Source organism: Osmia lignaria, chromosome 13 (assembly GCF_051020975.1).
Source record: "Osmia lignaria lignaria isolate PbOS001 chromosome 13, iyOsmLign1, whole genome shotgun sequence".
NCBI classification, from domain to species: Eukaryota; Metazoa; Arthropoda; class Insecta; order Hymenoptera; family Megachilidae; genus Osmia; species Osmia lignaria.
This window is the reverse complement of record NC_135044.1, coordinates 3852791-3878904: the sequence shown is the minus strand read 5'-3', so window position 1 is coordinate 3878904 and position 26114 is coordinate 3852791. Positions and strand designations below refer to the sequence as shown.

The following is a 26114-nucleotide window of genomic DNA, read 5'->3' as shown; positions in this document are numbered from 1 at the left end:
CAACATTTCTCTCCTTTTTCATCGTTTAACTATCTTAACTCATTTAAGTTGAAACAAGTTAGGTAATGACTTGTTTATGTATCATACGATTCTATTCGTAGAAGTGCACTTCTAACTGATGATAGTAATTTCGTTTAGTGGCTTGTATTTCGTGTATCTCGTTTCTCCGTGTATTTCCTTCGACGTTTGAGGGATTAGCATATAAGTGTTTCATCATTAGCGTTAGCAACGCATTCCAGTCCGTGGAACATTTCACGAATAGAGCTATACGGTTGCGCCGAGTGTTTCTTCCTTTTTAATCTCTTGATTGCCTCATCGATTTCCTTTCAACACCGACGTGCAACTGAATTTTCATTCCGACGAAAAACCGCAATGAAAGGGGCGATATTTTAAATAGAGAGGTACGCGTGTTAATTTCGGACGAAAATAATTTATTTCTCCTCCATTCTATAGCTAGGATATTAGAGGATCCTTTTTATCACCTAACGACAGTATTATTCGTCGCTTTATTCGCGATATCATCACCATAGGAGGACGTTGTCGTTATTAACCATTATCTGCAACACGGTTCGAGTTATCTCGGAATTTATTATGTCCCAGTAAATCCTGTTCGTGGAAGAAACGTGCCGAGATAAAATACGAAACACGGGGCACCATAAGCCAACGGTGCAGGGAAACGAGAATGTGCTCGATCGATCCTCGAAGCTTTACTTTCGCAATGGTCTCTGTTTTATTGGGAACGATGCGTGCCATGAATTTTTTCATCGTTTTCACAGAAACCGCTGGTGAACGTCATCGACGAGAATCAACGTGAAATTTTCATCGGTAAAACGTACGATTATTTATTTATACGGAATGCCTTTTTTCCATGCTTGTAAATAAATAATTTCCAATAAAATTTCATTGGCGGAGTCCTCCGTTCCCCGTACCGCCTCAGCGTTGTACCGGTGTCACAACGGGTACCCTAAAGCAATAGTACATCCAGTAAAAGCTATTTTCACCGGGAACGACGTCGATAACCTTTTACCGTGTAAACTGCAAATTTATTGAGCACCGTCGGGTGCATCCCGTTGCAAACTCTGAAATAAACCGCGTTCTTGCGCAAAAACGTTAACGTTGACGTGCCGGTTAAAGAGATTCGAATGAAAAGAATAAAAGAGAAACGAGAATTATTTCTGCTTGGTAAATTCAAAAGCCCGTAAATAATTCATGTATCCTTGTACTGTCAGGATGGTAGTAAGAAAAAAAGATGAAATAAAATGGAAACAGGAAATGAAAGATTCCTTTGTGACACAATTATCTCGTGAACGTATAGGAAGATCAAAATGTACGAGTATCAATCGATGATCCTTTGTTCTCTGTTCGCTATTAAAATAAAAAATTCTTCTGGGTGAATTGCCATTGAAAAGGCTGACGCGGAAATAATTCTTCATTAAACGACCTCTTTTTCAATGTTCGTGGAATGTTAATTTAAGTGAAAGAGCGATGGAGATTAAATTGTATTTTTAATTGATTCTTTAGACTGAAGAGCGAAGAAGAAACTTCTTCGAACAGCCAATTATTTGTAGCTAAATAAAAGCAGGAGAATATTAAGGAAATAAAAGGATAAAGTTCAAGGTTTACGGTCCGCGAATAGACTGAATTTTTGCGCGAAGAATTTTCATGGAAAGTTGATCGTGATCGTCCGCGATACTACTTTCTTCGGAAACTTTTACGAGCTCCAGCGTTCTTTTCGTAGAACGCTTTGAAACGACTGTTGGTCTTCGATACCTTGGATACCATAAAAAAGAATCTCGTGAGATGGCTTTTCACTGGATCAACGAGCTCTTTTAACGAGGACCTTGAAAGTCTGAGGTGTTTTCTATTAGGTATCTTTACTGGTAAAAACGATTCAGTAAATTTATTCTTCTCTTCTTTTTCATATGGACATTTCTTCCTATTTTTGTCGCTTAGGTAATTTTAAAATACTTGCAAATCTTTAAGCATTTAGAAGATCGAGCGCCATAGGAAGTAGAGCAAGTACCCACTCTTCAAGATTCGGGCTACCAAATCCCTAATCACCTCCAATCTGGTCCTCTTCGTTGATCTCTTTGAGGTCGAAGAGAACGAAAACAAAATGGAATTCATTGAATGGTTAATTTTAATACGATCTAAAAGGTAGCTGGTGGATGGCCATTTTACGACGTGGAAAAGATGGCAGCACTATCCGGATGGTGAAAGTCCTTCGACGAAGAGGAAGGAGTGGTGGTGCACATATAGAGGGGCGAGAGGGCGCGGCTTGTCCAGACACTCTTTGTCCTGACGACGACGATGACGGCGACGACGACGACGACGACCACGATGTCGCCGAAGTTCCTGTTCCTTCTTGGATCCTTATTTCTGTTTGCCGGTGAGTACGCTACGCTGATACCACCTAGTTTCCGTCCCGAATCACGTCACCGAAGATCGTGAAATTAATCCTTGAATGGCCGGTACCTGGTTCAATTTATAATCCAAACTTATGAAACTTTGACTAAAATTTGAAATTGTCAATGTCTCATCTGTCCTTCAAGGATTAAATAACGCTGGAGAAAATTTCATTTTTACTAAAAATTTTGATGAGAATTCTTTTTAATTAAAAGCCTCAAGTTCTTAGAGTTTCCATACCTTCGATCCTTGATTAGAAAAATTGAAATTAAAGTGTTATAATTTTGCAAGTTTCTTCTTGCGATTCTTCGAACGCTCGTTGATGGTGAAAGCTGTTTTCAACGTTCAAAGAGTATTGCGTGAGAACTTTCGAGCCTTAATGACTGTTTGATGTATTTTGTATCCTACTTCTTTGGTTCTTTATAATTTTCTAAGGGAATAATTTCGGATACACGAAGGTATCTTTTTGCGTCGTGTGATATTGTAACTTTCGAGATAAATTTTGCATAGAATTTGAATTTCTTCGAAAGAAATAGTAGTGATCGAAGAACGTGTGGTCGCCATGAAAGTTCTGGTGATTTCAATGCTTCTCGAAAGTAGCTGCGACGATTCAAAGACAATGCTTCTATTTATACGAATCTATTCCCTTTCGAATCGTTTAATATTTCGTTCTAAACAAAATGTGTTATTCAGATTGAAGTTATTTCGTTTGATCAGAGAAAAATATATAATCAGACGGGTTAATTAAAAATCATCGGCAATCGGTTGAAAGAAAATTTCCCGAGGCTAGCAGACAACGTGAAAGTTTTAACGAAAGATAGCCATCGTGATCGTCCGGAAACGATGATGATCACGAACGAGAAGGCACGCTCGGTCACGAAGTGTCGAAGAACGGAATTCACCTTAGAGAACCACTGTCGCTTCCCTCCCCACCATCCCCGTCTCTTTGCCCTGACATTTCCAAGACTTTCTACTTCTACGAGGGTTTAGTGACCCCAACTTGTTCGGTCTACGATCTCGAGAGATCGTGGTTTCGAACGATCGCGACATTTTCCACGGTTTCTTCGTGCTACCTACGATCCTATGCCCTTTTTATCCAAATGTCAGCCACCTTCTTCCATTGCCATCTTTTTCCTTATATTTTTTTTCATTCGTTCCACCAGAAGAATGTTTCCTTTCGAGGATTAATCAACTATCTTACTAGTCTACAAGTATTTGGATACGTTGAATGTAACATTAACCATTGTTTTTTAAAAATAATTTTCACAATTGCCATTTAATTAATTGTCTAAGCAATATTATGGAATTCCTAGAAATTTGGAAAAATTTCAAAGCAAATCATCATTTAATTATCTATGAAACTAATTTGGAAATTTGAAGAAGGGTTAATTGTAATTTATATAAGATCCTTTTACAAAGAGAAAATGATTGTTTGCATGGTCACGTTAAAGGCTGCGCTTGTGAAGTCGTGTTTATGTAATCGCCAATAGAAAGTACGTAATTCTTGGTGGTGGAAACAGGAGTTAATGTTTCTTTGCTTTCTTTCCTTCCAGCGATTTCCTAATCAATTCTCTATTGTATCTTATTACTTCCATTCAATGAATCCTTGTTTTTTTAATTGTTTTCAGGAACGCAGATTAGAGCGCAAGACGACGAAGGAGCCGATGGAATCGACGCGAACGCAGAAGAGCTGTGCCAGGACAGGCCGGGGGACGAGTACTTCCGGTTGAGCGTCGAAGGAGATTGTCGCGATGTCGTGAGGTAATTTTCTAATCATCATTATCGTCGCAAATTATACATTCAAGAGTTTTCAAACGCGATACGTCGATTGAAAGTTGACCAACGAACAAGGTCCGACAAAACATCGCGTCATCTTCTTGGAATAAACTTTTACTTCGGCAAAATATTTGTTACTGATCGATCAAGATAATCTAAGACGTCGTAAATAACGTTCCGTAATCGATTCTCGAAGTTAACGTCGAAGAATGAAAGGATTAAAAAAGCAAGTGAGTTCGATACCAATGACGATCGAATTCCGCGTTCGAAGGTTCAAGGCGAGCCTGATACCGGATACAGGACTCGCCTTCTAACCGATGACGACAGACGGAATATCCTGACTCACTTGAACAAGCAAGGTATTTCATCGTCAAGGACAATCGGGCAAAAATATCCTCCGAACAGAAATACTGATTAATCCTGTCGTAGAATGTCGTAATCTTTCAGTACTTAGAGAAATATCAGACTGATTGGATGATATTCGTAAGTTTCAATTGAATTGCTTGAATATTGTCTTATTGTTATTGCATTTTTCTATACTGATAATGAATTTTGTACACTATTCATATAAATGATGAGCTACGTCCACTAAACATAATTACAAATCATACGCTATGTATACTAGGGAAGTTGTGTAAGTTGTGTAACGCTATATGTACACCAGAAATAGAAAAAAAGAAACAAATGGTAAAAACTTATCTCAGATGCGACAAAGCAACCGAGATCGGCGTGACCAGGTTGGCGACCGTCCGATGCCCAACAGGCCTGGCGTTCGACATCGAACGACAAACGTGCGACTGGAAAACAAACGTGAAGAACTGCGAACAACTCGAGAGTAAGCGAACCATATAGATCGTAACATAACTAAGGAGAGCCGTTTGCTTTCTGTCCGATTCGAACAGGTGCACGAAATCCGGCCTGAAGCAAATCACGTGCCCCAGCGGATTGGCCTTTGACTTGGACAAACAGACCTGCGACTGGAAGGGCAAAGTCACCAACTGTGACAAGCTCGAGAGTAAGTCGATGTATCGACCAGGCTGAACCGACGCGACTCGCTCCGTTTCCGGTCTTTTCCATCGAGAAATGATTTTTATTAATTTCGCTTGATAATTAACACGTTGAATTTCGTGGGGGTCACTGATGACTGGAACCATGAATTTAATTCGCCATCAACGTCTTAATTAGAAATGTTAGTTTAAAAATTTAAAAGGAGATTCTCGGTGGAAAGAACCGTGACCTCGGAACATTTTCCTCGAATCCTCGAGGATGGCGAGGAGGATCGTTTCCAGGATACGGAAGATCACGGTTCCTTCGTAGACTCGCAACATAGCACGCACTATTCGCAAGCTGGTACTAACCTAGCACAACTACCATCACGCACTATCGTAAATTCACCCACGAAACTTCTCGTCTCCAATTTACAGTCTCAAATAATCTGGCAAAACTTACAAAAATAGAACAAGATAATTTTAAAAAAATAAATAAACAAGTTCCCAATACTTTCTACAATTCCATGATTTCAGCTTTATATATCTTTCGCCGTATCAGAGTTGTTCAGTGAAAATGCATCGTTACACGCGTAGGCACACTTACATGCATAGGCGTGCATGGGTCACTTTCGAGACGCTGTAATCTCCAGTCTGGCCACTTTCGATTCGTGGCTGAAAGACTGGTTTCGATTTTGAGCGAAAGTACCAGCGATGCGAGTGAACACGCCCCGGAGACGAGAAGCTCGTGCAACTTGTCGTTCCTTTTAACCCACACACCGGTTGAGATGAGCTAATTTCTTGTTCCCTTTTAAGTTTCAATAATCACACTTCGTTTAAAATAAATATGGTCCAGTTACATATAAATTCATACGATTGTTTTTTCTAATCAGTTTACGTACAAGGCGTCTGAAAAACAAATCGAAAAGTCCTTTACCATTTTTCAATCCGTTGCTTCGTTCTCGAGATATAAGCGTTTAAAAATTGGGTATTCGACTTCCGCGCAGGCGCACGCGATGTGGCACCCCGGAAGTCCAACAGCAAATCTTTAATAGCTTATATCTCGGAAACGAAGCGACCGATTGAAAAACGGTAAAGGACTTTTCGATTCGTTTTACCATAAAGAATCTAGTTATCGAGATATTCTGTGTAATTCAATAATTATTATTGCTAGTGTATGGGTTAGTAATGTCCTTTCTCTTTTTTTCTCGATTCACCTTGTGCGACTAACCACCGTGAAAATACGCGCTTTTCACTTTGCTAATTCGATGATCATGCATCGCGTGCCATAGTCATTGTTTCGAGAACTTAATGATTATTCGAGCTGAATTACAAGTAGAATTTGAAGACTTTGATTAAGAAAAGATCTAAATGAAATATTCGACATATTACACGATCAAAGTTTCTCTATGAGAAATGTCGTTCCATGCTTCAATACGTTGCTAATAGTATATCGAAATCAGCTCTGGCACGCAATGGCTTTTCAGCTTTAGAAGAATTCATGCGAACACACATACCTGTACATACCAACACATACGATTACTTTCTGTTCCCGATCGCTCCAGGTACGAGGTAGCACGTTCTCGATCACTGATCTTGCTCATTTTCTCTCTTTCTATCGTTCCTTCTACCACTTTTTTCTATCTCTTTCTGCATCTAGATCGGTTTCGCTTCGACGATCTGGCCTCCTTTACAAGTGCTCCTCGTTATTTAGTCGGCTCGTTCGCTTTTACCGCTGGAAACACGCGCGCGACTAGCGCTCGATCATTAATTCTCTTTTGCAAGAGAAGCTAGCCTCTCCTACTTGTTTCATCGACTCATTAGTGTTTCGCATCTCTACCTACCTTATTTTTTTTTTTCTTTTATTTTACATCAACTCTATCGTCGTGTGTCTTCATCGAATTCTTTTGTTGCCTCTCGTGGAAATCCTTGCTCCGATTTAATTACTTCAATTAAAAATTATTCTTGAAGGATTTCAGATTTTTCTTAAATATAGTAGCACAAAGTCTAAAACTGGATTTTTAATATTGTGTAATCTTCAAGGTAGAGGGAGAGGAGACTCGATGTAAGGTTGCTTCATGAAATATGCATTAAAGGAAACTTTTTTTTATATCGTCATGATGTCAGACAGAGATTATACTGAAAGAAGAAAATTTTCGAAATAATTAATAAACACGTTGGTAGGTTTCCATTTTGTAGAATTAAATCGGAGCATTCTTTCTCACCTGCGTACGTCTTCGATCACTTTGATTCTATTTCTCTGGCACTGGGTCACGACCGAACCCGTTATACATTCCTTCTCTTATTTCTCTGCTACCGCCTTTTCTGTTCTCGCCTCTCGCAAAGTCCATCACTGTACCATCTACTCTCTCATTTGCAAATGTCTTCACGAGCAATTATTTTGCGTGCGAATCGTTGCGAGCCAACGAAGTTCAAGACTAATCGAGGATATTTCTTTGTCTTTATTGAAACTGTTCTCCCGTCTGATCGATTGCGAAACGAGAAGAGAAATCTCTCGTTTCTGTTCGTTCCCATCGCGTTGATTCTTGCGCGGTTTTCACTCTGGTCGCAGGTCGACGAGAAACACAGGAAAATTTCCTTGTACGAAGAATAAAAAGGCTGGTTCGTTGGTGTAAAGGGCCGGATAAAGGCAGTGGCGTGGGAAAATCCTGCGCAGAGGATGATCCTTTCAAAAATTTCATAACCGATCAATCAAATTTTAATCAGACATGTACAATCGCGAAATAGACCCTTACACATGTAAATAAGCCCTATGTGCATATATTAGATTTCACAGAGGTAATACAGCAAACTCATAAACGACCCTAGAACATCTATTTACTTCGATACAGTAATATTTGAGTTGGCTTTGGACTTGGGTGACATTAATTTAGCACAGTAACAGCCTGCAACCCCTTCTGGAGGATTATTTACCGTGGCCATCGATTATTCTTGTTACAAGTATGTTACTCTTAACCCTTTCGTTGCACGGTGATCTACAATGAATTCGATAAATCACGGGAAAAGGTAAGTCTCAGAGTGTTCGTTTATTGAGCAGCGTTGAAAAAGATATTTCTCGATCGGTAATAGCAACGAAAGGGTTAGAAGGATCAGAATCCACGTAGAAACGTATCCCTACGCCGCTGCACGTGTACCAATCCCTGTATATAAAGTTGGGCGAAGTAAAAGTAGAGTTTGCAGCTGTGGTAAAACACCGTTGGGGGAAACACGTATAGGCTCGGCTGGTTAGTTAACGAGGATTACGTTTACAGAGCCGCGTAAGGTCTTGCCCATCCTGAGGACCGACGAACCCGTCTGCCCCGAGGGGAAATTGTCGTGCGGTAACGGCGAGTGCGTAGACAAGGAGCTCTTCTGCAACGGTAAACCGGACTGCAAGGACGAATCCGACGAGAATGCTTGCAGTAAGTCGTGATCGTATTTTGTAACAAAACTGAATCGGTTAATCCTTTCGTTCCGAGGAATGTCTACTGGCTGACTCAAAATAGGTGTACAGTTTCGGATGTAACGTTTCTCGTTTCTTACCCATTGTCTCTAATCGCAGCCGTGGAAACGGATCCCAATCGAGCACCGGACTGCGACCCAACCCAGTGTGTCTTACCTGATTGCTACTGTTCAGCCGACGGTACCAGGATACCAGGCAACATAGAGCCATCCCAGGTGCCCCAGATGATCACCATCACTTTCAACGGTGCTGTAAACGTGGACAACATCGACCTGTACGAAGAGATCTTCAACGGTCAGCGTCAGAATCCCAACAGCTGTCAAATCAGGGGTACCTTCTTCGTCTCCCACAAGTACACCAACTACTCGGCTGTCCAGGACCTGCACAGAAGAGGACACGAGATAGCTGTGTTCTCACTGACCCACAAAGACGATCCTCAATACTGGACCCAGGGTACCTACGACGATTGGTTGGCTGAGATGGCTGGTGCTAGACTGATCATCGAACGTTTCGCCAACATCACCGACGGTTCCATCATCGGAATGAGAGCTCCTTACCTTCGCGTCGGTGGTAACAAGCAGTTCGAGATGATGGCCGACCAATTCTTCGTCTACGACGCCTCCATCACCGCGTCCCTTGGACGTGTACCCATCTGGCCGTACACTCTCTACTTCAGGATGCCGCACAAGTGCAACGGAAACGGTGGAAACTGTCCGTCCAGGTCTCACCCGGTCTGGGAAATGGTTATGAACGAATTGGACAGAAGGGACGACCCGACCTTCGATGAATCTTTACCTGGTTGTCACATGGTCGACTCCTGTTCCAACATACAGACCGGTGAACAGTTTGCCAGATTGCTGAGACATAATTTCAACAGGCACTTCAACAGCAACAGAGCCCCGTTAGGTCTGCATTTCCATGCTTCCTGGTTGAAGAGCAAGAAGGAGTACAGGGAGGAGCTGATCAAGTTTATCGAGGAGATGCTTGCCAGAAGTGACGTTTATTTCGTTACCATGGTCCAGGTGAGTGATTTGCGAGAAATTTTGCTGCAACAAATTAATGTTCTATTTCAGTAAGTTTAAAAAATTGTTGATATTGTAGCACTTCGATGCTTTTCGTTCTTATCTGAAGAAAAAAGAATTAATTTTTTAGGTTTCTGATTCATAAACCACCGCCTTATTTCAATTTATCTCTCGTTTTCAATCTCGCTGCATCACGACGTTTCTCGTTCGCGTTCCATCAAGCGTCAGACTCTTTTTTATTTCCTGTCGCGTCGATTCATTTTTCGTTTTCAATTTAACTGCACGATACCAAGCAATTTTCTCTGTGTATTAGTAAGCTTTCTCGATTAGCTCGTGATTCAACAGAAATTGCTCGCCTTCTAATACTTCTTCAACCTTGAAAAATTAATATAATAAATTATTCAGAATTTTCTTTAATATTTCCCTTTCGACTGTTCGATTATTCAGAATTCGAGGCGGCGATCAATGTCTGACCAGACGCGTTCTTGTTCTACTTACAGGTGATTAAGTGGATGCAGACGCCGACGGAATTGTCAGCCCTCAGAGATTTCCAGGATTGGAAAGAGACTTGCGACGAGAAGGGACAACCCTACTGTTCCCTTCCCAATGCATGTCCCTTGACCACCAGAGAACTTCCCGGTGAAACCCTTCGTCTGTTCACCTGCATGGAGTGCCCGAATTATTACCCGTGGTTGTTAGACCCAACCGGTGACGGTTTCACCGCGAACAAGAAATGAGCGATCCATCAGAGAAATCTGTCGATCGAAAGGCGCGTGTCTTCAAGGAAACGATCCTGGTGATCGAGATGCGATTTGCTTGAAGAGAACGCGCCCAAATGTCGCGTCTGAATGAACGTTTCGCGAACAAAAAACAATAAACACTTTCCAGACTGACTCGAATCTTGATAAGCCTGTTCAAAATTGAAGTAACATTAGAGATTGAAAATTAATATTTCGAATTTATACATAAATAATTTGAACATCAATGATCAGTGACACGTTCACTGTGGGGAGAAAAATTTGTTTGTAAAAATAAAAAATATTTTAATATTCATATATGAATAATATATGTTCGTTAAAAGAAATACTCAAATATTGATAAGTCTGTTAATTAATTAAGAACATTAAGGATCGATAGATTGTGTAATTAAAAATGGTGACCTCCTCAATGAACGTTTCTACGTTTCATATTGTACAATGTTGAATATTCACGAATAAGCTGTTGCAGAATTGGAAAGAAAAACATTTGTGATACTATCGAGAATGAATTACTGCGAGTAGAGAATAGAATGTATAATATCTGAAGGAATGTTTGTCGCAGAAGAATGTTAACGACGTCGCAGGATTCTGTTCGCGAAACGTTTTCTACGGGCGAATATCGGTCCTCCACGGTGAAAGGGGGACGAGTCCTTTACAAATTGATTCAACTTGTACATAAACACCGTGTCCTTGCCCTGCTGATCCTTATCCCTTTCTTCTGCGGCTCGTATGCAGATATCCTGAAGAAGGATCGATCGATTGCGTCCCTTCGACGATCGCCGTTCACAAACACACACCTTATGATTTATGTTAGCGCATAAGAGACGCGTGAGAGTAATTAAGAATAATGTTTTTTTTTAGAAAGTCCTTATTAAGGTGTTTCGCAATAAACGTTTTACGAAAAATTAATAAAGGTCGTCAGTTTTCATTCATCCTTTCCTTGAAACTTTAATTACACAATTATTCAGAATGTGACTGTTCCATTTTTCGACTTAAACTTTTCCCTTGTTACCTTACAAAATTAATACAATATTTATGATAATTAAAATTTTATGGTAACAATCACCATGATAAGCTTGAAAGCAGCATTTATTAATCGATAAAATATTAAATTTAATTGCTTTGTATTCTTTGTCATATCTTCAAAGTGAGAGAAACTAAGAAATGTCATATGTTTTGTAACCATATAATATTCTCTTTTTCTGCCCTTTGCACTTTCAAGCTGTCAACGCAATCAGAAAAGGAAAAAAAAAAAGAAAAGGAGGAGCGAAGAACTTTCAAAAACGTGTACAAGTAAATTTCGAAAACTTTCGAACGAAGGAACGTGTTAATCCTGTGAACAGGATTCATTATTCAGGTGTTGTTACTTCGCAGCCTTGAAAGTCAACGATAGGCGCCAGCCTTAAGGTCGTAAAATGTCATTGCTGATTCGTTTCCTTACTAATTTGTAGCCTGGAGGCTCCTTTCGATTTCGGACGACATTCCTTTTCAATCGTGAGTCCTAGCTCATCTGTCGACAAAATTCCTTGCACTTTCTTCCAGTCCGGTAGACTTCAAGGACGAGACTTCAAATGCTATTTTTCAAAATATACCTAATATAAGAATTATTTCTTGAACATAAAACGTCGGAATGAATAATTAATCTCAGAGTGGACGCGCCGATGAGATTAATCATCTATGCTAAAAAATGAATCAGGTTTGTCTATATTTAATATGGTAACCAATCGTTTTAGTCAAGTTTGGTGTTCCTTCCGGTTTTCATTACATTACATTATGTAGGGAAGTATTTATTAAATAAGTGTTAACAATATGAATGGGCGCTTTGAAAACGGAACTAACACCGCCATCTTACTGAATGTGATAAAGGTATGTCACCATTTTGTCACAGAACTTGTCTGTGCTGCCATCTCGCTGGGCGTCCCTCTAGGGAAAATGGCAGTCCAAACCAGCGGAGGGGAAGGTGTCCTCACAAATGACAATGAGTAAGACACTCGAACCAGTTGGTATTATACCTAATTCACAAGAGACGCTTTTGTGTTCAAGAAAAGAACAAAATTTTCTCAAATAAACAGTTAGTCGCTAAAGCAAGTCGGAAATGAATAATGAGCTTACACCACCATTTTCCCTAGAGACACCGAGGGTGCTGGAGGGTGAACAATACTATTACCGCCATCTTATGCTAATATGTTAAAATATTGTACAATAATAATACAAAAAATTTTATTTTCTAAATTATTTTTAATTCGCTATACATACTATATAATACTATATCGCTATCTTTTCTAGGAAAGCTTACTCAGCTCAATTCGGTACAGGAGGAATAAAATCGGTACAATTAAAATGATGTAAATTTAATGAAAACGCCGAAGATTACATTGAAGGTATATACAAAATGAGCTTAATTTAATCGATAGTGATTAATGAAATCATACGATAATGAATAGCCAAATGTTCCCGCACATACTATGTATATGTACGCAATGTAATGTTACCATGGTTTGATACATAACACAAATTCCTGTAACGATACTTCTTCTGTTTGGAAAGAAGTACCGAATGTTAAGATTACCATGTAACAATTTCGTTGCGTTACATACGATTAGAATATTGTACTAACCAATGTAAAATATTTCAATAAATCAGAAAATTCTCGTTCTCCTGACGGTGATATATCAAAGAGCATACATGATTTTAATAATAAAAAAAGAGGCTTAATAACTGTTATCTTAATTGTATGTATATTCCTAGAAAAATATTTCTATGATGTTTACGTATCAATAATAGCAAATATTAACAATTAACAATTCTGAAATGTATTTTCCAGCTGAATATAAAATAAATCATTCTTTCCCATTTCTGTTTTTTTTTTGCAAATTTTCTTCAATTTTTCTCACGCTTACAGTAGTAATTCTTACATAAATTATTAATACGGCTGTCCAATACAGTTCAGTTGTTTACAAATAGAATAAACGGAACATTTGAAGTGGATCGATGAACATTAATATAATTATAAAATTACAAACGATACATCGTACGATCTATGAAAGGAAAAAGAAAAAAAGGCTACCAGCCTTGGGAAGCCTGCTCGATGGCAGTGTACAATTAAAATATTGTAAACATTTAAGAAACTTCTACCGGGATTAAGGAAGCGAAAATTACAGGAAGAAATTACGATTATACAGAGAAACAAATAATTATAGAAATCGCGTTTCCTTTCCATTATTGAAAATAATTTAGCTAATCTTTCAACATATAACATATATATGTGTGTGTATATATATATTATACGATAAGCCTCTAACATTAAAAGTGTATATAGATAATATTAATATTTATAGTTTCTTTACTTTAACAATTCTGACATATTAATCCCGATTTTCGCGAATACCACCGCCATATAAATACGATTTCTTTCAGTATCAAAGCTCAATCGTTGAAAAAAAAAAGAAAATATGAAATAATAGAATCAAAATAACACTGCTATGTGAATTTAGACAAAAATAAGTCTTTCTTATACCTTAATGTACTAAAAATCGCGTTACGATGAACAAATACAACCTGTAATAGATACCACAAGTCGTATTAGAGAAGCGAATTTCCCGATTCGTCCGAAATAGTTATAATACAATCACTTTTCTATCCGTGTTTGAGAAGTGTAAAATATATAAATTTGCTATCTTTATCTTGTCATATTTATCACCGTGTAGAGCTAACTAACGTCTAACCGTTGCTTCTTTTTTTCTTTCTTCTCATTTCCATCATTATTATTATCGTTAAGGTATATTATAAATATTTTATATACGGAGAAGAAATGTTACACTATATACAAAAATGTGTGATCTCGAAATTTGCCTATAATGGAAAAGTTAAATACGCAACTTCCCATTTTTTCCCCTAACAGTCTCAGAGTTTACATTTCATTTCTGTGCTTCTATTATCCTGAATATGAACTAATGCAATCGTTTGAATTTCAATTGATTAGCGAAGCCGCCTAAGTGTCATCTGTAGGATTTGTCCCACACATATTTTTTTCGCGTAACACCAAAAAAAAAGACAATAGTTCCAAAAATAAAAGTATCATGGACCAAAGTACCATGTGATTGTTGCAATTCAAATTTCTCGATATTTTTTCTTCTTCATTTATTATTGTAGCTTATAAAGGACGTATGTTATGTTATCATACCATAAAAAATGCTGCACCTGTTATAGATCGTTTAAATATCGTAATTCAATGTACAAGATTATTTAACCAGCCCCTTAGAAATGTGGCGTTCAATATGTATCATATGTACTGTACATTTTGAGATTGGTAAATGTCTATCGTACATCTCGACAGCACATAATAAGTACGAAAATCAAGGTGTTTTCTCCATACGATTATTCTACTGCCCATGAATATTTGATCTAAACTTTTTTTCCCCGCCATTGTGAAAAAAAAAACGGTAATAAAAAATTCGATTAAACATTGCGTGTAAACATGTCACACTAAACATAATCCACATTTGTACTTGTCAAATCATACGCGAGGAGTATTTATAAATGCTCATTGAATATAACTATTTTTTTTTTATATACGTCCAATGATACTGAATATATTAATAAGAGAATATATGCTATGTATGTCATGTAACTCGACTTAAGCTTAATTAAATATGAAACAGTATTAATCATAGTGAAGATTTTACTGTCGATGTAACTTTCGTTTAACAGAAATATTTGTATCCTCTTTCACTTAGTATGAAATTATGAAATATAAAACTCCGACTAAGAAACGAATACAAATTATACGCAATTAGTGACTAAAAATATTACACGATCACGTATTATCACCGTACAGTTTCATTACAGTACAATTAGTTAAAGACTAAACTTCAAATTGGTACCTTAAGAAAATGATACTTCTTCTGGAACTATGCTCTCCAACGGTACAGGTTCCGCAAATCCACGGGCAACCAGTTCATCGGCAAGAGATATCACCTATGAACAGATAAACAGAATAGGAAATTACAGAAAATAATTGTACAAATACACTTGATCTTGACCTAAAGAAAAAATGTTTACTTACTCCATGTTTCTGAATATTAAGATATAAATTAACGTATGTACTATTATTAATGTATCCTGCTATTTGAGCTTGACCGACAATTCCGCTACACATCTGAAGAACTACATTGTACGCTTCTTGATCCCACTCACCTGATATTCATACAATGATACGTTCAAACAAATTGACAAAAACACGTGAAAATTTAATGGAACGTACTTACCGTTCCGCGGCTGAACGTTCGCTAAAAATATTTCAATTGCTTGAAACGGCAATGTAAGGTAATCTGATCGAATTTTTTTCATCTCAGAACTACTGAAATACCAATATCCACCGTGATCGACAAGCCTTACTAGATGCCGTTCGCCATTAGGATCTGGTCGTTCAAGATATACCCTCACCCACTTATTATACCATTTCGTAACAAAAATCATACCCCCTGTAAATTGCAATACATCAAATTAATAATACCAATAATTTTCTAATGAATGTCTCGGTACTTTAGTTGTAGTACAGTTAAAATAAATAGGCCGATATAAACGTACTACTAAGCTCGTCTGGAGCTGAAGGTGATTCTATGGTGTCGTATAATCGTGTCATGTTTTCGTCTAAAATCCGCAAGGATGGGTACGTAGGGTGAGTAGGAAGCTGTACGAAGAAACGATTTGGTTTGACTATGTGACAAACGACGACATCGTTGTTCATCCCTTCCACTAAAGACAATTGTATTAACTCAGCGACCCATGGAATTTCTTCTGGTATTTTTAATGGCGAAATCTGTTCGAGGGTTACGTGAGGATACTTTTTCTCTGGGAACTGTTTTCGTATCATGTCTAGGGCAATGTTGATTCCTTCTGTGGAACCTTCTATGGCACAAACTTTCTGATTTCTCGATGTAGGATGACGTTTAACGACTATATACACTTCAGCTTTAACTCGAATACTCTGTAAGAAGCTTCCATGACGACCAATTAGCCTTCCTACTAAATTCTGTGGTATACTAAACTCATATAACACCGGGTTTGCAGTATCCTTTGGATGACCGTTGATACTTCCGCCTAGAATAAATGGTACACGTAAAATATCTGAAACTTGTTTCTGTTGACAATGTTACCTTTTCCGCTGTCTGTGCTTCCTTCGCTTCGAGCTTCATCGGTAACGCTACCTTCTAAAACAGCGGAAACTGGACTATGATTAGCGGAGTCTCTTTCGGACAGTGCTTGTGCCGGAGTCTTGGCAGTTTCTTTTAACGGAGTGGAAACAGATAATTCTTTGCTTGGAAGGTAATTGCATTCGTTATTTGCATCATTATTCTCGGTTTTATCGTCGAGCTCTGTAATATTCTCGCAGGGTAACTTTTGTTCCTCCTCTTCGACAACATTATCGAATATTTTTAATACTTTACTACTGGTATCAGTGATGTTCTCCAAAGAGGATGAACTTCTGCTTCTAACAACCATTTCGAAATTGCTCATTTTCGGATTACTGCCCAGCTGTATTTCCATTTCACTTGTTGATGTGTCTAGATAACTGTACCATGCTTGATCATCTTTACAAGAGACTCTAGAATGCGCGGAAACAGACTGCGAACAAGTCTTCCTCATAGGTATATCTAAACTTTCGCTTCGTTTTCTAGGACTACAAACGATTTCCTCTATCAATTGATTGGAAGAATTCAACGAGGACGTTTCGTCGAATTGTATGCCCGAATCGTAAAAATTCGAGTTAGACTTTGACGAGGCAACTTCTTTTTTGCGATTCGCAAAATTTTTGTCGCTATTATCTGGGGTGTTAATTCCACCTGGATCAGTTCTGTCTACTCGACGACGTCTGTACCAGAGGAGACCGATAATGAGCGCGAAAGCAGGAAAGCTCCACTTCACGACTTGGATATGAGTGGCTGACATGTTTCAAATCCACCGTAGCTGTTGTTAAACACCTTTTCCTTCTGAAACATCAAACAATTACCTGAAATTAGAAAAAATTTCAATTGACAAATATTTATTCAGTGGGATGTTTCACGGGTAAATTGGAAATAACTGTACACCCATCGGCGATTTATAGGAACTGGATGAAATTTAATTCCTCTTCGAACTTGTCTTACTCGGTTTCCTTTGCTTAATTACCGTTTCGCAAGCGTAACTTCCGGCCACCATGGGTACTCGCTCGAATAACTTACTTACGGGAAAACACAATGTATACAAATAAATATTTTTTCTCCTAAACGTGGAAGTTAAAAATTGATCAAATACAATATACCATTGATCAAAATTTAAATAAATAAATTAAAAGGGTAAACATTTATTTCGCTGTATACAAAAAATGATAATAAATAAAATTGATTTAATTCGAAGCAAAATAGTTGGAATATAGGTAAATTGTTCGTATATTTCGTTCCAAACACCAGCCTGTGTTGATGGTTTGATTTCAAGTAACGGTTTACACGTTCGATATTTATCGATCATAATTTTCGCCGCACCTTTAGATAATTTTCGCTCAAAGTCACCGAGTCCGCGTCGTGTTTCGAGTTATACAGAGTAATCCAAAATACCTGGCATCAATCTTAAAAATTAAGAAAGAAATTCGTTGAATCGTATGAAAATCTACTTAACAATGATACCACGTATATCGAGGAACACCCTGTATAACACATTTGTCCCGCATGGTACACGCTCGTAGTTTCCATCTGTGATATCTAAAGTTAAGAGAAAGCGTTCCATTTCATCTGAAAATCGGGCACGACGGTGTCGAATCGACTGAAGGAACACCTTTCGAATAGAAAATCTCGGAATTCACAGAAGGCATAACTTAATGAATCGTTTTAAACAAGTAAAAATGCACGCATATATAACGACACCAGTTATCCATATCCGTTCTCCAAAATTGTTTGAACGAAACAATTATTCACCGATTAAACAAAAAAACTTTGCTATCGATAAGATTATCGAATGAAATTATTCGCGACGGTTGTTACATCCACTTTCACAGGATACCACAATAGAAACAGACTAACAACGAAGGTCGAACCATACGCGATGGTTTTTGCGCTCGCACGGGGACTCACCGATGTTACGTCCATGCTTATTCCCATCTGTGACCGTTCGACAAATCGATGAACTTGGTTCAGTTGTTCGTAAAAAGCCGACGAACGGGCGGGAATGGAAACCGATGGAAATCGAGAGTTCGAAGGACTTTTGAAGTAATTGACGCAGGCAAATTAAAGGTACTTTCTGTTAATACGACCAACACGGTACTGCGGTTTGCGGAACGAGCGCGGCTTCCAGCACGTGGTAACTTCAGGGACCAGTTCGACTGGAAATGCTCACGATTGCGCAGACGCGATTACATTTAAGCATCATTCACACGCTGATAACAATGATTACAATCGAATTCAATTTTCTTCCCTCTATTCTGGAAACATTAGAATAAAATTATGTATATAACGGAAGAACGTTGCGTTTGGTTTGCTGGGAAATATTTTAACGCCTATTAAACGTACACGCAAGAGAGGAACTTAATTCAGAAAAACAGTCTGTAATTGCGGAACTCGTTTAAATTGCCGGTGAGCCTTGCGCTACTGATTCCTGAATGAAATCAACGTTTGTGCTCAATTAATAATTAACTAGCCTTCTGACTAGTTGCATTAAAAACACCGGATTGAAAGATAATCAAATTTGAACGATTAAATAATACTTATACCTTCTGTCACGTCGAAGATTCTATCATACTGATTGCCACAATTAGCGATACAATTATCTGAACAAGTGGTCCGGCTAATTATATCCTACATATTATTCGTTTGCGATAACGATTGAAAGGTGAAGTTTTACAATTACAGGCAACATTCTAAAAGTCAATTTAACGCGTTTATTGTGAAGTCTGCATCGAAAGTAAAAGGATTAAAATTGACGATCAGAAGGAAGAGATTACGTAACGGCGCATAAAATTATAGGTTTCCATCGGACGGGTGTTGGGCGTAGGATACAATTTCAAGCAGTCACACGCGAACTAGTAGCTTGCTGGAATTTGCGTTGTCCATGTTATGCTGCAAAAATGTGCCGATTTCCTAATCGCAAAAATTTCTCCTCTTTCAAATCAAGCGAAGGAATATAAATGCAGCTATTTTTTTTTTATTATGAGGTACGCGTAACATTTTTATTTTACAAAAATAGAGAGCAGCGTTAACTAAAAATAGATATACGAATGCAAGAGGTGGCGAGATGTATTATGTATTAATTATGCGAACTGGTTAATCTGTTACGTCATATCGAGCACTCGATCGGCATTAATTTGTATAATGATCGAGATGTATAGTAAACGAGTACTTTACTATGTTCTACATTCATTCATTAGTTCTCATATCGAATGTACATTTATCCATACGCACCTTATCAAACTGAACGGTTTTTTAAACACAAAAATGATAATTTACGATACGATTGATACGACCTTAATCATGCTATCTTGAATTCTTAATCATCGCCGATCTTTTAAGACGAACGTTGTTTCGTAAGAATTAATCGACAGTGACCTTTTCGATGTTACATGAATATGATAAAAAATAAATGTGTTTTTACCTATTATACAATGCATCATTCAATACTGCATAATGTTTCATTGATGTATCGCTGAAGGATATAAACCTATTAATAAAATACAAGAATGTTCACTGACTGATGTCTTTATTTATCGCAAGATGTTACAATTTTTCAAGAAAATCTATGCTAGGTACCTTCGCTAGGTGGGAAGAATCACAACTATCTGAAATTTAAGGTTCCTCTCGGTTCGTTGAACGATTATTTAAACGTTAAACAGTACTAATAAGAGGGTGAACGAACATAAAAAACCGTCAATTACCATCGAACAAATTTCCATCGTAAGGGCGAGCGACTTCGATTCAACGGCCTCTTAATCTCATTGGACAGAACGTTAGGGAGTAGGAAAGGAGATCGGCCAAGGTGAGGCAAGAACACGATTTCAGTTCTTACCGGTGCAACCAGAAAGGGAGAAGGGATGCCGTTGAAAGAAAGAGAAAAAAGAAATTAAATTAAAATGAAACCGGTAACTGTTGTTCGACGAGGATCGGATCGTCGATGTAGTCGCTCGAGGAACTGGGTTACTTACGGATTTACCTTCTGGTGGGATACAATTTTTCCAAGAAACCGTTATCGTGTTGTCACCAATGTAGTTTCGTTCCAGTAACTATAACTGGACAATTCGCCTACATAGATAGACAATATTATCCTTTCCGGTGACACTTGTCGAACCGGAAATCCACGATATGCTAAACGCGCTACAAGTCTACTTAGCGATCTTGCTTAATACCGTTCAATGGCTTCGGGCTATTCGAGTCCCAGTTATTAATCTTTTAATTCAAGATACTATCTCGAATAGCCCGGATGCGAGGACGTTTGTATCACAGAAACTGTATCTAGGTCTCTTGTCTCTTCTCCGTAATACAGTGAACCATGAGTTTATGATTTCAAATGATAGCTTTTCGCGGGTAAAACGCATTTAGGAAAACGGGCCACGTAGTTAATCGGTTGATAGAGGGAGACACGCGTTTAACTTAGCAGATCGTTACGCGACGATATCGTGGATGTTCAAGAAACGGAGGTGACCGAGGTTCAACGTGCTCTTGGAATGTCCAACCTGCACGCGAAGGAACGATGAAGTAACCGAATCCAGGTAAGATTATCAAGGAAGAAAGGGAATAAGACGAGGAAGAGGAACACGTAAGCAGTAAAGCTGCTACGAAAAAGGACGCAAAAGAAGGCTTTCGTGCAAGCTTATGCAGCGCCATCTGTGGGAAGTGAGGGAACCAGTAAACTGGCGTTAAAATAGTACGCAAACTGACAGCTCGTCAACGGGGTAGCGTCTAATCTTTATCAGTGAAGTAAATAATTATATTGATAACACTCGTACTTGAAACGAAGCCATGAAGAGTGAAGAGGCTAAAGATCATGGAGATTTGAATGTGTACGAGTGAGATATGAAACTTCACAAGCACTATGTTGCTATAAAAGCACTAGTTGTTACCGATAAACGATAGATAAAAAAATGTTGACGAGATAATCGGAGTGTAATTACTATGAGCGGTAATGGATAAAACAGTCGCTAAAAATTACATTCATCGAGATAAACTTGTTGCACCTTTAGTGTTATTTCATTATTCTTTAATGCTCAATGATTAATAAAGAACAAATCAACGATACTTCTTATCTTCATAAATTCGAGTGGTTTGTAAGGTGCTGATATTGAATCAACATTGTGTTTGTAATCTTGACAGTGTCCTGATTTATCGAAGGCAAATCACGGGAAGTCGTACAATTCAACTTTGTCGATTATATGTACATGTGACCTTGCATACGAATAGGCATGTTTATTATTTACAAATCATAGACGCGAATCGCTAGAAATATTTCCAACTATTTGAACAACGTACGAATAGCTCTCGAAGATGTAATTTCAAATCGCAAGGTTACGCTTTATTCGACGAAATTATTTTAATAATTTTCATACCAATCGTACCTTTAATTAAAGCCTCCATTTTCATAAATCGTACTGTCCTAATTTACTCGGCACATTTCACCATTATTTTTGATAATTACCGGACAAACAAGATAAAAACAAAGTCGAACGGACGTAATTTCTGATGGCACTGTAATTATCAATTGGCGGCAAACTATGGCCCGATGGGAAAAAAATGTATGTTTGTATCAGTCTACAAATATTTTGGTCGCGTATTCACTTGGTAGGAAATTAGTTTCATTTTCATATAGGAAGACACGACCGATCGCTTAAATAGTTAAATAATGACTACGTTAGTACACGGAAATAACCAATGCCATATTCAGGGCCAACCTCCTTAGAAAGCGAGACGATGGGAAACGAAACGGATGTATCTTAGAAATAGCACGTAACTAAAAGCGACTCCACACTCTGTTGACCCTTTAAACGGCCGTGCACACACAGCTGGATATATGTATAACACGATTGTTATATATATCGAACAGTTCACGTGTACACTCCCGTTCTTTAAAGCACCTCACTTTCGAAGTGCTTTTATCAATAGCTTTTGTCACTAACAACTAAATACGATAAATTCAAAGAGCATTAAAGGATGTGCTTTCCTTTGCTACTTAAATTATGAGCTTACAATATAATTTATCAATTTCACTATGTACTGCGTCTTCGTTCGTATGGTACAGTCGCGTGATGTCATGTGAATATCGATGTAAACCTACCGGGTAAAAGGTAGTTGACATATTAATTGAAATGTGAACAGGATCAGCGGACAAAGAACGTTCAACGATCACGCCATTTCCATATGTTTACGACTCGTCTCCCAAGAACTTCTTGATTACTTTAATATTAATCGATATTTTGTCTAAGGAGGGAAAGAACCGACGTGTGGGACGCGTCTCATCGAAAGCGAAGGAAAAGATGCCAACGTAGGAAACGAGCCAAGCGTTACAACTTTCAAACAAACGAATTCTCTCGCTTTCCGAATGATCATGTGGCTTGCCTATATTGCGGTCAGTCGAATTTCGGTGAAGTAACTGTAGGTCAAACCCCGGATAAAGTAATACGTACAACAAAACGTGCCAATTCGCGGATAATCCTAATTTCTTAACTGAACATCTGTTCGAAACGTTGAAACCGATTGATTCTGATGTTACATGAGTTTTATATGGGTATAAGTGAAAGATAACAAAGAAAAACCGCTAGGCCAGTCACACGAGCACGAGGTCTGTCCAAGATGGTTAATATATGGTAATTACCTGTGTAATTACACCTCGTTCGAAGTACTGCTTTCCCTTGGATGATCTGTGCTCGTCCTGCGATTAATTACAATGAACTTCTAGACACACTGAACAATATTTCCCGCAAAAATCGTAGAAAATTGCGCCACGTTACAACAATGTTTTCCCTTACTCGCGAAAGACAATATGGCGGCACAAACTCAGGAGCAGCATGGCCGGGATGATGCGACAGCAGCACCACTCGCGGTAACTTCTGTAACTAAAACCTGGCGCTAAATTTCTTTCACTTCAAATGTTCACTACTGTACACGACATGTGTATCATTCTGTTATTGCTGTTATCTTATGGCGAAATTTTCTACAATTAACCATGTATCAGGAGTATCAAAGAGGAATAGAGAGTGCTTATCTCTGGGGATTTACTTGCCGCGATGGACTGGTGCTGCACCATGTGGCCAACTCCTGAAAAAGAATAAAAAACTACACCAGTGGTATATTACCGGCTTACCTCGATTGGTATTTTACCGCCGTTGCTTCACCGGTAGTTCTACTGGTAAGACTCAGCATGTTGATGACTGTTCATCACTTTCCCGCCAGATGATGACAGTTCCGGAGTTTCTGGCGGTTTTTTTAAAAAGAGCGCTTCGTCCAGGTGGCAGTGGCGGTACACTGTTAAAACCGCGCGATAACATTCCAAAAATGTGCAAAATAGTAGCAAATATTTCAGAACTTAATATTTATTTAAGAAAGAATGTCTTTTTGTGAAAAGAAACTATCAAGGATTATAAGATCTAGCCAAGGACTTGACCTAGACGTAGGGTGACGTAGATAACCTTGAGGTTGATACGCCTGCGCATCGGTAGCCTATTTTTAACGACCCGCACTCAATGATTCTCCTTACGTATGCAGTTGTTGGATCCTATAAATTTTTATTATGAATTTTATCAAGTATCATGTGTCGTTTACCTTAAGACACTTATATGAATAGATAGAGCGTGAATCCTGACAAAGGGTAGATCGACTCTCATAAAAATGTAAATGACAATAAAGATGTGCTCTTGTACTCTGCATAATGTCGACAACACTGCTGCGTAACTTGCAATGCAAATTTAGATCGAGTCGAGGGTCTGTTCTCTGGAATACAAAAAAATCTGAGCTAGGATGTTGGAATAAATCTACGAATTTATAAAATTAAAATTAAGTATTGCATTAGAAAAAAAACAATTCTCTGTGGAAAGATTCGAAAAATGTCTAGAGGATTGTCTAGAATCCGAAGGTCTTCAGATAATCCACGAGATCGTTTGATCTGGATGCACGGCGTCGGGACGCAAGGTTACAGCGGTCGTCGGGTCAGCAACACCACGGCCGTTTTCCCCTCTCTCCGTTCCTCTCGGCACCAACAGCTTTACCCTTCCTACACGCTCTTGCCCGTCCTTCCTTCCTAGCACTCCCCTTCGGACAGCTAGCCAACTAACCAGCCCTTCCTCTCATCTTTTCTCTCCTTTATTTATCCTCGAATCGGTCGTGCCATGGTTCGCCATCTTCCACGGACCCATCGAGATTCTTATTAACAGTTATTACGCGGTTGGGGCATTCTTTCTTTTTAGGGGAATCGATATTTCTTCAGGGATTATCCGCCTGCTCTCTTGAATAGGGGAAGCTTTTGAAACGATAGTGGTCGTTAATGATTACACCATGCCTGGTGGCTCAGAATGACGTTTTCGAGAGATTAATTGAACCGTGGTGACTGGAAACAACGGGGAAGTCGACGGGGGACAAGCTGTCTAACCCTCATAGTTGAGAATTTATTTTTGATACTAAATTCGATTAGGAAGTTAGATGATTCTGATCAGTTTCAGAAATACTGCATCTTTGGGAATTTATTCGTATAAACATCAAATTCGCGAATAAATGACAACGAATGCTAAAATGTTAAGCGCAGAGATTTGATTGTCAATTATAATAATCGAATTTAATTATTGTTGTTTCACTAGTGCATTTAACCCTTCGATTGTGGTAGTGGAGCTGCTTGCAAACAACGAAGTGGAGGGGGTGTCTGGGTCACCCCCTTTCATGTTGGTCTGTCTGGCTGGCTGGCTACCTTGCTGGGGTTCGCAACCCTAGCTTTTGGAGCAATGTTATATAGTCTGTGACACCGAAATACATCGGTTGTTTACATTCAGCTGGCGTGTATCAATCAGGCTATTGATTAAACTACTGTAATGGCTAATTATAGTCAGGTTTCTCTTCTTCGTACAATACCTTCTGTACACGCTGACTGTGCACGGAGATTAATTATATGCTGGTTAGAGATTGGAAAAGATCAAGCAGATTTAACGATAGTATTATAATAATTGAAAGAATTATAAGATAGTTAGACGACCACTGACCTCCTGATCACTATACCGTGACCAGCGTTTCAGTTTTGTTACTAATCATTAACCATGACGTCTAGAACGAAAGGGAAAACTCGGAGAAAATTTATCACTTTCAAGATAATCCAAACAATCATCTACTCTCTAATAACACGAATGCCCATTAATCTTAATTAATGGAGAAAGTTTAAAGGCTAATTGCAAAACATTACGTGAGAGAGTTGTTTCTTGAGGTGGGTCCAAATTGCTGATCTCTTTGCACGCACAAAGTTCTTTCAACCCTGTTCAATCAAATATCGTCGGCATCGAGAGAAGAAATAAGAAGGTTTTAAAACGCCCACTTGATAGCTGATACGACCGCTTATCTTTCCCTTTCTTTTCACCTTCTTTTTTATTTTCATCGCGAATGAATGCATCATATTACGTTTATCGTGTGTGGGCGGTGCAACGGTTTATCAAGCAGACAGGGTTTTGCACCCCGTACCATTGACGCTGGCTAGGGTTCTACAGAAGCAGCTA

General features: G+C 38.5%; 2 protein-coding genes across 4 annotated transcripts; one reads left to right on the top strand and one right to left on the bottom strand.

The window, feature by feature from the left end:
- Positions 1-2242: 2242 nt before the first annotated feature.
- Positions 2243-10661, top strand: verm (LDLa and CE4_CDA_like_1 domain-containing protein vermiform). The gene is made up of 6 exons (XM_034319075.2): positions 2243-2389; positions 4035-4167; positions 4887-5017; positions 8441-8590; positions 8731-9653; positions 10154-10661. Exons 1-6 carry the CDS (start codon positions 2311-2313, stop codon positions 10388-10390), a joined length of 1653 nt encoding a protein of 550 aa, XP_034174966.1. The 5' UTR covers positions 2243-2310; the 3' UTR covers positions 10391-10661.
- A 3183-nt stretch (positions 10662-13844) lies between these two features.
- On the bottom strand, positions 13845-23428 carry spoon (A-kinase anchor protein spoonbill). 3 transcript variants are annotated; one of them, XM_034319221.2, is made up of 6 exons: positions 23240-23428; positions 16570-17403; positions 16001-16513; positions 15679-15894; positions 15477-15607; positions 13845-15388 (listed from the first exon to the last, which is right to left on the bottom strand). In XM_034319221.2, the coding sequence occupies exons 2-6, from the start codon at positions 17360-17362 to the stop codon at positions 15296-15298; spliced, it is 1746 nt and encodes a 581-aa protein (XP_034175112.2). In that variant the 5' UTR covers positions 17363-17403; positions 23240-23428; the 3' UTR covers positions 13845-15295. The 3 variants fall into 3 exon arrangements, with proteins under 3 accessions (XP_034175112.2, XP_034175114.2, XP_034175113.2); XM_034319223.2 differs by lacking the exon at positions 23240-23428 and adding an exon at positions 21987-22328; XM_034319222.2 differs by lacking the exon at positions 23240-23428 and adding an exon at positions 18520-18721.
- Between the last annotated feature and the right edge of the window lie 2686 nt (positions 23429-26114).